This window comes from Vicugna pacos, chromosome 12 (genome assembly GCF_048564905.1).
Source record: "Vicugna pacos chromosome 12, VicPac4, whole genome shotgun sequence".
In the NCBI taxonomy this organism is placed as follows: domain Eukaryota; kingdom Metazoa; phylum Chordata; class Mammalia; order Artiodactyla; family Camelidae; genus Vicugna; species Vicugna pacos.
In genome coordinates this window covers 59,893,679-59,906,408 of record NC_132998.1, presented here as the reverse complement: position 1 = coordinate 59,906,408, position 12,730 = coordinate 59,893,679, and the positions used below count along the sequence as shown (strand labels likewise).

At 37.4% G+C, this 12,730-nt stretch overlaps 1 protein-coding gene across 1 annotated transcript in view; it reads right to left on the bottom strand.

Moving 5' to 3' along the window:
- The window catches only part of EP300 (E1A binding protein p300), a 66,731-nt gene that overhangs the window by 37,746 nt on the left and 16,255 nt on the right, over nucleotides 1–12,730 (bottom strand). Inside the window, exons 2-5 of the mRNA XM_072973589.1 lie at nucleotides 10,400–11,037; nucleotides 2,429–2,605; nucleotides 1,059–1,320; nucleotides 333–446 (exon numbers count right to left, since the gene is read on the bottom strand). Of these exons, the coding sequence (XP_072829690.1) occupies nucleotides 333–446; nucleotides 1,059–1,320; nucleotides 2,429–2,605; nucleotides 10,400–11,037 (1,191 nt within the window). The remainder of the gene's footprint in view (nucleotides 1–332; nucleotides 447–1,058; nucleotides 1,321–2,428; nucleotides 2,606–10,399; nucleotides 11,038–12,730) is intronic.

Below are 12,730 nucleotides of genomic sequence, written 5' to 3'. Positions count from 1 at the left end.
CCCAGGCTTGTAAAACTAATCTCAAACCTTTATTCTTTTTTCTTTTTTTACATAATTTCAGATAATCTAAATATTTAGATCGCTCATATAAAAGAGTAACTTGCCCAATGTCAAAGCAATGATCTTTCTGGATCGTATTTTAGGTTAAAAGTAGTTCAATTCTAACCTTATTAATATGACATTAAGTGGTAAATGGAAATAATCTAGTATTAGCACTAGGCAGTCAGAGGAACTTCACATAATCAAGAAATACTTTAAATCTCACCAAACTGCATTGGTGAGAGTCTGAGAATACTTTTGATATAAAAGCTTCAAAAGATTTAAACACTTACACTGTTGATTTCTCTTATCCCCAGCATTCTTAAGGGGGAGACACACAGGGCAATCATGCCTTGTACAATTCTTCCAGTGTGAAATGATTTGTCGAGAAGATGCACAGTGTGCCACTAAAAAGAACAAAAATGACTGTTTTTCCAAATGCAGGTTATATTTTTACATTAGTATCAACTAACTTATCAATCACTTAACAAGGGCTACAAATGTTATTAACCCATTACATCTTCATAATACCTCTACAGAATAGCTATTAGTACTCACGTTTTATAGTTGAGAAAACAGGTAAAAACTGGTTAAGTAATCTGCACAAAGTCACAGAGCACCCAAAGTGGGATTCAAACTCAAGCTGGTCTGGCTTCCAGAGCCCCTATTTTCATCATAAAGTTGTGAAGTCTATTTTATTCTATAAAAATCTGTAAAAATAGACTCCTAATGACTCCATAAATACACAAATTACATTAGGTTGAGTAACAATGTTTTTGTATTTACAGTATGCTATGCTGGGGCAAATCAGTCAGTAGGAATCATCACATCAGGGAAGTCTCTAGAACTTCCTCTCCTACCACACATCTCTAGATACTCATTCACAAAATGATACTGACTTTTACCATAACCTAATATAGAGTAAGGCATTATCAATAAGAAGTCTCAAAATAGAGATATTTTGAGTACTAACTGTAAGTGTTAACGGCTGAGCATGAAAACCCCTTGAGCCCACTCACCTTGGCAGGACTTGCCTGACTGGCAGTGTGTCATGTGGTTAAGGACATTCTTCATTGTCCGACAGTGGGGAAGGTTGCACTGCCGCACTTCCCCATTAGCCTGCTCCCGGCGCTGGCACTTGTGAGCGTGCAAAAGGAGAACAAGCTGCTGCTGGATGAGCTTGCGCTTCTCTGGATCAGCCGTGTGTGCTCCAGAACCCATCCCTTGGGCTACCGGAGTCACCAGGCCTGGCTGCTGGACCTGCGGGGCCTGCTGCTGGCCCTAAGGGATAAAACAATAAAGATACATTTAATGTAGGTGTCATGGTGTGCTACCTCCCTATTAAATATGCACCTGGAGATTGTCAATGAAAATCTTTAAGGACAGACTCCATTTTTTTGACACAGGGGATTCTAACATAAATAAATGATGCTTTCTACAATCAAGAAGCTCAATTTAATAAGAAAACAAAGTACTACATAAACCAAGCAATAAAAGCAAAGTACATATAACATAAAGAGAGCAAAAGAAAGAGGAGAACACGGTAAGCTCCACTGTGAGGTGTAGAAGGAAGGAATCTGTAGTGAACAGCAGGTCCAAGTTAGGTTTTGAAGAATAATGAAGATCTTGGCCTTCTCGGCCTTTCAGGTCTGTAGAAAATTAATTTTTGTAAACTCTGGAGGAAATCTGGTTTTTCCAGTAAAAAAGTAAACATTTCTGGGGACAGAAATGTCATGTATTATTCATCTTTATATCTCCAGTACTTCGCTGAGTCCTGAAATATAAGCATTCAATGAATATGACTCAATGCAAAAAAAACCCTAAAATATCTGAAAGAGAAATAAAATTCCTATACTACAATTTTTTTCCCAAAGACAATTTCTTCCATGGACTACTTGCTATATTTACAACTAGAAATAGTTCTACTTTAGAAAAATAGCAATGTTAGAGGCTTCGGAAATTTTTCCATAACAAAAATCACATTTAAAATTAGTGTGTAACTTTGAGAGGGAAGTTACTTCTATGTAGGAGTATCAGATACATATTAGTTGGTGTGGTCACTGAGAGCTGGAATCCTCTGCCAGAGAGTCCTTCCCAAGAGGAGAAAGGTTCCGTTTTCATATCCTACAGAAAGAAATGCTCACAAGAAGGATATGGCAGGACATCAAAACTTTCACTGTAGCAGCCCCACTTGCTCCTATTTGGACCAGCACCCTTACTGATCAATACAAGTAACAAAACACTATGTGAAATAGAAGGCAAAAGCTTCCTTGATCACAGGGGCCATCCATTACATCCTACTGTGTATAGCAGATGATATCAAAATTTAACATAATTCTTTTCTGAAGTGTCAGGTGGAAGACAAATTTGTAGATAGATTACTACTCACCATGTTGGGCATTCCTCCACCAGGAACTGCCTTTTTGTCCATTGCAAACGGAGGTAAGCTATTTGGTAGCACAGACTTTGTTGGAATCTGGAGACCAAGGCCACTGGTTCCAATCTGCTGTCCAGAATTCTGAGTATATGGTGAACTGTAAGGATTTGGGTTGTTCATCATTCCCATCTAAGAACAAGAAACAGAAGAGAAATTAAGATTCTTATTCTCCATACTAATAGAAAATTACCATTTCCTTTCTTTTCCCACTTTCTAATTAACAAAGACAGTTTTAAAAGAAAGTCTCTGTATATATAAACATATCATAATCTGAGGGTCCCAGGTACAGTAAATTTAGAGCTGTCTTCTATTAATGAGATAAATGTTTTAGAAAAATTTGTAAGTGTGTTCATTTAGCTATATATATCTGCTAAGCAGGGTTTGCCATTTTTCTCCACTTTAAATGTACTAAATGACTTTCATTTAATATGCAAACATAATAAATTCAATTCAACTCAATTAATCATCTAATCCTTAAAAATTAAATTAGAGTTTGATATGTCAGAGCATTTGAATGCTTATCCCAGCATTTTGTTTATAAAAAAGGTAGAAAACTCTTAGTTTGGGGGATATGTCCTTTTTTTTTTAATTTTTGGAGGGGAAGGTAACTAGGTTTATTTATTTAATGGAGGCACTGGGGATTGAACCCAGGACCTTGTGCAGGCTAGGCATGTGCTCTACCATTGAGCTACACCCTCCCCCTGATATGTCCTTTTTTATTTAGGAACACAGTAGACGTTTTCAATCTGAAACCTTTAGAAAGATCATCCAAACTTCAGAGTCTGCACCATTTCTTGCTGTCTTACACCTCGCTGTTTTTATTAAATTACCTCCTTTGTTCTTAAAGTAATTTGTGTGTGTCTGCAAACCTTATGTACTTCAAAAAGTAAGTTTTTTCCCTGTGTTTATGCAAGTCCATCTGGAATCATCATACTGGATAATGATTAACTTAAAAGAACAGAGTATTAATTATTCAGAAGCCAAATATTTTACTGGTAATGATGCAACTTACAGTTCTATTCTTCCATATAAGGTCCCACTATAAGTCAATCAGCACCCACTAGAAACATACAGCAAGAACTCAGAACAGAAACTAAGAATGCTACCACTGCTGACCAATTACAAGGAGTCATAAGGGATTTCTATATTCTTCCCAAACGCTCTATCAGAGGGTCCTTCGAATTCTACATCTAATCACCCACCCTCCATCGTTTCCATGTATCTCTGCCCACTATCACTGTCTTAATTCAAGCCCCTTATCACAGCTTTTATAGACTGTCTAACAGGTTTTCCTGCCTTCTGTTCTAACTTTTTTCTACTCATAAAGGGGAAAAACCATAGTATACCAGACCCTTCATGATCTTCATAAGTACTGACTACTCTCCATGGCATCCTATCTCCTGTACCCATTAACTTGCAAACCTGAGAGTATCACGCTTCTTGAATCTCCAACATTTGTTTAGGCTTTCCCTTTTCCCTATAACTAGGCAATGGTACACCCTCCTTTCCTATTTGACTTCTGATTGCTAACCTGTAAAGGAAATAAAATACTAAGTTTGTGAACAGGCAGTCCAATTTTCATTTTTTCTTGCTTACTTGGCTGGTACAAAGGTAAATAATAAGTAGCTGCAGATTCTATCCATCCTTTAAGATACATTTCAAAAGTTACCACCTCTGTGAAGTATCTATTATTCTAGACAGTTCTTTTTCAACCCCAACAGAAATGTTCATGCCTTTATTAATAATATAACATAGGTGATAAAAGTATCTGTGAAAAATGTCTTCTATCCACAGACCAAAAGATAAAGAACCTTAGTTCATTTTTCTTTGTAGCCCTGTCATCCCAAACCTGACAAAAGAACTCGCTGACTCAGGAAAATAGAAACACAAAGTAAATTGTATGAACTCTGTAAATAAAATTCAGTTCTTTGTATCATATGCAGTCAACTCTGCAAATTTATATGAATATAACATCTTCATCAGTTCAAAGGTTCGCCTGTAGTGGGAAGGCAAAATATTAAAGAAAAAATTAAAGAACATTTCCCAGAAAGGTTAGAGACTAGGAGTTAAGTAACCTGCCTAGTACTCTAATAATGATAGGGAACGAGACTGTGTAAATTGGCACAGTTTGGGCATATCATAAAAAAATGGGGGTGGCCTAAATGGTAAGCATCCAGAGTAAAAAGTGTATTGTCTCCAATAACTGGAATTTCCTATGTGAATCTGGACAGTAAGATTGTAGGGACAATCAAATGAATACAGAAACAGGCTTAAATTCAAAGTTCAGGTTTCAAACATGGCTAGGCGTGCTGTTACTACATATGCTTTTAAACTACTAATATTTATATTAATACAGTTCCAATGATATGCACATCTCCACCTGGAGGAGTTATATTTCACTTGTGTTTCTTATTACCATGCAAATTCATGACAGACATAAAATGAAAGCCATTCTATCATAGAACTTGCATGACAGACCATAAAAGACCAAAAGACAATAGATTACGCCTGTAAAGAGTCCATAATTTACATAAATTAAAATGCTGGGCTTTGTAAGATGCCTTGGTATCTCGTTAATAAGCATAATGTCTTTATCAAACATCCTAGCAGAATCTGGTCATTCACACATTTGTTCACACAGACACTGCCTTGTGCAAATAACTACACCAATTGAGTTTCAACCAATTCCTGATAGTGCTTGTTCCCTCAATCACCACGTATTACCTAGAAACTCCAAGTTCACTCTTTGACAGAGTACGGTCTCAAATATACAGACTGCACTAACTGCTGGTCAGCTGGCAGTAATTCATTCCTGATACTTCTGGTCACTCTGACCAGCAAAAGACTCTCAGGCTTGTTTTCCCATCTCCTTCAGAGTTCTGCCACCAGCATTAGAAAATAAAATAAAACCAATGCCCCTCATATCCCTACCCTATCCCCCCAACCCTTACAGCTCCCCCATCAAATATAACAAGAAGGGAATATACTATACCTAATTTCTGCTATACTGTAGTTAGTTATTAGAGCTCGTTCCCTTCCCTACAGATAATGTGATCCAGATGTCCAACTACCCACCACCTACCTGGACCACAAAGATACAGATCTCTACCTAAACTGAAAAGGCAGAGGACCAGGAAGCCACAAACAGTTCTAAGGCAGCTAAAACCAAAGACCTGCAGGGCACTATTTTATCTTTCTTTAAAAAGAAATCTAACTACACAGGTTGTGTCTAAGCGTTCAATATATTAAAAAGAAACTTTACGGAACACAGGAACACATATAACACATGATGGTGAATAAATATTGACATATAAATAGGAAAAATAAAAACTAGTGCCCAAAATACAACAAATATAACAGTTTAGAAACATTTAACACAGCGACAAAAATCTCTTAAGACTTGCAAGCATCAACAGTAACACGCAACAACACTAACTGTGACTCCAAGATTCACCAAATAATAAAAACAAAATTAAACTACATTCTGACATTTCCTCATACCTACTGGATTTGGTAATATTTCTATATCCAAGTCATATGCCAGGCATTATGTTAAGCACTGGGGTAGAGGAGGAGATATGCTGATAAACAAGGAAGACTAGGGATCTCTCAGAACCTACATCCAATCCTAAATATTTTTCAGACTCATTCCCATTACTTTTATACCACTGCCTTAGTTAGGGGGCCTCATCACCGCACAGGAACTATTTTAAGTTGATACTGCACACCTAAAACCACATCTATCCATATTGTAAATCTGAGCATAAGATTCTCCTATTTAAAACCCATCAGAATATGACCTTTAAGGCCCATCTTTTTCTCTCTCAACATGGATTCTTCCTCCCTGCCTTATACTTAATACCTTCCTAACTGGTCCTTCCTGCTTCATTCCTTGCCTATCAAAGGACACCCAAGTTCTAAAAGATGCAAGAGATAAATCATTACTCTTACTTTAAAATTTTACAGGTTAAATACTCTTTAACATCACATGCCAAATACCATCACAAACTGATGTTAATTTTAAGAGAAGAGCTCCAAAACGGACATTAGCACTCTTACCTCCTTAAAAAATTTTTAAGAGAAAAGGAAAAAAGAATTATTCCTAATGCCAGTACTCCTTTGGATAAAGTTCGCAGTTGGCTGTTTTTTGTTGTTGTTGTCTTTGGTACTAGTTTCATCAGTCACAAAGCATGTAAAACCTTGGATATGTATCTATCTGGATGCCAGGTAAAACTTTATAGCAGGTGAGGTAACCAGAGACACAGAAAAGAGGGTTGGGATTTGTATATTCTTTTCCCCTTGATCTAGGGCTGCAGAGTAAAAACTGAAAAGTAACACATAAAGAGGCTCCAAAGTTCTATCTGTGAAAGGTTCAGGGGTCACTAAGGTGGATTACAAAAAACAGGCATGGCTCCTGCTCTTACAGGTCTCAGTCTAGCAATGATCATGTGTATGTAAGTTATAAGTAAGCCAAGAGGTGAAATGCTGAGACAGCAAACAAAGTACCCCAGTATTTGTTTTTAGCTGTGTAGGTCTTATGAATATTAAGAATCACAATAACAGAATGACATTATATTATAGTAATGAACGAACATTTTTAATTCAGAAAGACAAGAGTTCTCTGTAGTAACCTCCCTCACTTTGTTTCCTTACCTGTATAATATGAATAAAACTATCATTTCATAGGGCCGATGTTAGAATTAATGGCCCCAACACATATTAAGTATCTTTAATAATCAGGAGTTCCTTAGAATTTGGAGCTAAACACTGATATACGTACAAGTATACTGTCTGACACTGAAACTAGTCTCCTTAATCATATATAACAAGATCTTTCATAGAATAGGTTTGTTTTTATTTTCTAAGGGAACCCCCCCAAAACCCCTCCAGAATATTAATAAACACTTATTGAATAAAAAGTCCTTAGTTTCAAAGAAAGTAAACCTTCCATCAAATTTATATAGTATTAATCCACTGAAGTCTCTGGTACATCCTCCAGCCAACTGCTATCCATGGGGTACACTGATTTGATCTCCCCATTACAACTGAGAGCTATGCTGCTACAGACTCCAGCTTTAACTACACGATGTGCTTTAATTTCCCCCCTCCTCATAAAAATGTTAAAAGAACATCACAAAATGGGAACTACAATACATGCACTCGCTAAGACTACTATTCTAACAATAGGTGCTTACTACTATATGCCACTCACAAAGAGGTGACTTATATTAACTGATCTAGTTCTCCAATAATCCCATGAGGTAGGTGACACTTACTCTTACTATTCACATTCCACAGTTGGGAAAACTGAGGTACCGTAAACAATTCAATGTAATGTAGCTACTATGTAAGTGGCCAAGTCCATTTTTAACACAGGCAGTACAGCTCATAGTCCACACCAATAACTATGATGCTTTTTAATTTCATTTCTTCCTTCATACTTAAGGGGTGGCTATTGAAAAAGGATTTTTAAAATTTTTAAATTTCTTTTGTCACCAGCATTTTTGAGGAGGCAAACATAGTGTCTTGTGAAGTTAATGGGGACTGAAATGATCTTACCTGAAAAGCTTTGCAATATGCAGCTAAATAGGAAGAGGCTGGTGGTATAGACCAGATTCTCACCCAGACAGTATCGATCAGAATCTGCACACTATTCTAACTTTCACTGTACCCTCCTGAACTCACTGGTCAGAAATAACTTAAAGACCTAAAACATTTGTCTCTGATTATTTTATGCTGACTAAAATTAAAGATTAGGGTGAAAGGGGGTATGATCCAAGTTTCTTCCCATAAGCCACCATCAGCAAGACTTCTGAAAGACTATCATAGTAATAAAGTCACAACCTACCTGCACATTTTGAATCACAGATTCATTCATAAAAAGAACTGTGTACAAAAGCCACTACCATGTGCCAACAGGGTTCAAGTCATCAAGTCTCAGTTTCTCATCTTAATTCCTAATTCTTAAATATCACCAGAACTCTTACTAGTTTTACAAGAAAGGTAACGAATATAATCAACTCTACAATTTTAGGACCTAGTACTTTGGAAGGGCAACTGCTAGCCAACAATTTGAACAGGCTGATTTGAATTTATTTTAATCTTTAACAGGAAAATACAGAGAAGGCTTTTTTCCTCTCAAAGAGAAAACTTTAATAAAAGTACTAACTTTTATAGCAATTCATTTCATCCCCAAGCCTCCATAACTCCAAAAGACTGATTCACTAAACATTTAGAACTCTTATGTGTCAGGCACTGCTGTTACTTGGTTTATAAGTATCAACTTACAAATATAAAATATAGGTGGGACTCATTTAAAACAAGAAAATATTTTAATAATAAAGCTTTTATATTTGAATTCCCCTCTCCCATAAAAATACAAGCTCCACAACGATGGGGATTTTGTCTGATTAATTTACTGCTATTCATCTAGCCCCCGAAACAATGCTGATGCAAGAAATGTGTGATTTGGATTGTAAACAGAACGGTACCCCACTCCCAACCTAGACATTTTCCTAATGAGCCCTTCCTTACTATTTGTCTTTACAGCACTTACCTGGAATACTATAAATTTACATCTTATGTGTACACTTAGAAAGTTTAAGTTCCATAAAATGAATTGATTCACTGCTCTATCTTCAACATCAAAGCTAAGACTGAGTAAATATTTGCTCAATCAGTGAAGGTTTAATGTCTGTCATCCACCTCCACCCCCAAATGTAAACATCAGGAGGGGCAGGGACTCTTCATAGGTATGTTCCTTGAAGAGGTACAGACTAAATCATCTACTTTTCTGTTTCTGGTTCTCACTTCAAATATTCTAGGTAAACCACATCCACACAGCAACATAAAAGTGCCAGAAAAGGATAATCTATAGAGTAGACAGGGATGCCAAAAGAATCCCTTCCTAAGATGTCAATATTCTTTACTGTGTAGCAAAAAAAATATTTGGGGGCTTTCATGTATCTATACGTGACCTCAGCACCCCCCACCTCCCAATTCATCCATATGTCTTAATTTCATACTTAAACTCTCACCATCACTATTCTCAGGAACACAGAAGCCTAATGCCTGCTCAAATTATTCCTCTTACAGAACAAGCTTGCTCCCAACTCCTTCTGAAAATCTTATCCATCTCTAACATCACCTTCCAAATGAAGCCTTCTCTTTCACTCAACATGTATTTACCAAGTACCTGCCAGGCAGTGTCAACTATAATGTGATGTCATTTTAAGAAAAGGAGACTAAAATGTGTAGGGAAAATATGGAGGAATAAGCATCAAATATATGCTTATAATATCTTAATTATACAAAGTACACATTTAAAGGGTTTTAAAAAATGTATTTAGCATTCTCTACCTAATACGACAAAGAAAGTAAGCTTTTTAAAAAAACAAAAGCAGCCAAAATCAGGCTAACTGGAAAACCTGGAATGTTGGTTAAAGTTTCATAGTAAACTAATGCACCTCAATTTCATTAATTAAAGGAAAAAAATAACACATCTCTTAAAAACTGGGAACAAGTGAAGTCCATCTGAAGACAGTATAATGCTAGCTATCACAAAACTGTGGGTTTTTTTTTTTTTAAGGAAGGCTGTGAAGGCTAAAATAAGATGAATTAAAAATGAGATGAAAATATTCTAATACTTGTGCCACAGGGCCCAGGAATTAACTGGCAATTATTTGGAACAAACTGTGAAGGTATACAGTACTAGTCAGGTGCAAAATAAATGTATCACTTACATTACATTTAATATAAGAGCTTCATAAAATCTGTGACAACCCTTGGCATATATGTGGGAAATGCTATATAATGTAACAAGATTAAACATATAAAGAATAAATGGATAACTGACCTCAAGCCCTCCCCCTCCATCATTGCAACACTCCAAAACATACTGACACACACCAAAACTGTACTCACCTTAAGAGGCTGGGGGCCTCTCAATCCTGTTTGTCCTCCCATCTGAGGAGAGCCTTGCTGCAGTGGCTCAGTCATTAAGTTGCCAGCACTTCCCATGCCTGGGTTTGGGTACTGCATATTAGGTCGCCCCCGGCCTGCTCCAATTGAACCGTTCATGACTTGATTAGGCATCATCCCCTGTCCATTGCCTGCAGTCAACATTCCAGGATTCATGCCCGCATTCATCCCTGTGTTCATTCCCATGGCAGGTTGATTTACTGGACTGTTCATCATACCTGGTGCAGATGGCGCGGGACCCTGATTTGGTCCACTAGTGCCCATCCCCATGTTGGGAGAAGTCAAGCCTGCCTGTGCCATTGGGCTTTTGACCATGCTATTTATCAAACCTAATCCAGGACTGTTCTGCTGGGGCTGGCTAGCCATGCCTTGGCCTGGGCCACCAACCCCCATATTGAGGTTAGGGGAACTACCAGACCGTAGCAATTCTGACAGCTGTTTATGTTTAGAGGCTGCATCTTGTACTATGCCAAGACTTGTCTGAAGCTGACTAATATCACCACCATTGGTTAGTCCCAATTCTGTAGAGTTGATTAATTCATCTGGTAAGTCGTGCTCCAAGTCAAACAGAGAGCCAAAATCTAAAAAACAAACAGGAAAGACAATAGTTAAAAGTATGACAGAGTCAAAAATTACAAATTTCTCTGTACTTTGTTCTTGATAATAAGTATTTCTAAATCTCACTCCATGGAATACTATCTATTTGTATTGCAGTTTTTCATGTTATACTGAAAAGTTTTATATATGTATGTATAGTATTTGGTCATGCCAACAAGTTTAAACACTTACAAACTGTACCTAAAATAAGACTGAAGGAAAAAAAGGATTACATCTTAGTACAATACCCATTACACAAGTTGCCAAGTTTGTACTGACAGTCATGAAAAAATAAACAATTAAACTGTATGCTATTCCAAAATTCCTTTGAAGAGGTTAAAATAACTTATCCATACACTAAATTCAGAATGAAACAAAGGATTTAAAAGATAACAAAGAGAAAGACAACTGATAAAAAGATCTGACACTTGTAGACCATTCAGTGTAAGCTCCAGGAAGATGGGCTGCCTACCACTCTTTACCAAATTCCTATCCCAGTGCCTGCTACAAAGTTTAGTAAATTTGTTTTCACCGGGCCTCAGACTACAGATTAGTTTTCCTTAACCCAGATCTGGCTGAATAGGCTAGAAACCCAAGCCTCTGGTTCCTTCAACAACATATAAACCACCCCTACTCCACCTATGCCACACCCCCACCAAAAAGAGGAGGCAAATTATAGAGCGACCCCGGGTTTCTCATCCTTGGCATTATTAAACATTCTGGGCTGGATAATTCTTTGTTGTGAGGGAAGGGGAGACTGTCCTGTGCACTGTAAGATACTCAGCAAACCCCTGGTCTCTCCTCTCAATGCCAATAGTATCCCTAGCCCATTTGTGACAGTCAAAAATATCTCTGGGGGGAGGGTACCGCTCAGTGGTAGAGTGCGTGCTTAGCATGCAGGAGGTCCTTGGTTCAATCCCCAGTACCTCCTTTAAAATAAACAAACAAACAAACAAATTACTGCTTGCCCCCCCCAATAAGCCAACAAAAATATCTCTAGATATCACCAAATGTTCCCTGGAAGTGCAAAACTGTCCCTGGTTGATTTGTTGACAGTATTAACTCACACAGATTAAGGTGTTTGAGTTTCCTTTTAATTCTCCAAGTAGTTTTCACATTAAAAGGGCATTGTTGGGTATTTAAAAATTAAATATACTTGAATCTACAACTAATAATCCTGTTAAAAATCATCCACCCACTGAAGACAAGATACCACTTTAATAATGATTGTCTTGGCCCAGTTACCCTTGGTTTTTAAGTACAACTCTTCCTCTATGTGCCCTTCCAGTTCCTGTAGCATTCTATCATGGCACTGAAATTATACGTGTCTGTCTCTCTCCCCTACTCTCCTGCCATCTGTTCCCCACCACCACCCCTCCACCTCACCCCCGCACCCGGACTGTAGCTCTTTGGGAAGGACAAGTCTTACCACTTACACACCAACTCCTTGCCTAATGCCCAACAGAAAAAGCAACTGGTCATGTTTTAATTGAACTGAATTGCATTCCAGGATCTTGGGACATGATTTAGAGTTCGGACTGACAGAATTATTCTCTTTTCTTTTGAAAAATCATACGTGCCCCTCCATCATAAAAATAAAACGCATCTTATGAATAGTTTTGCAATATAAACAAAGTTTCAAATAAAATTTACCTGACATCACTACTCAAAAGACCA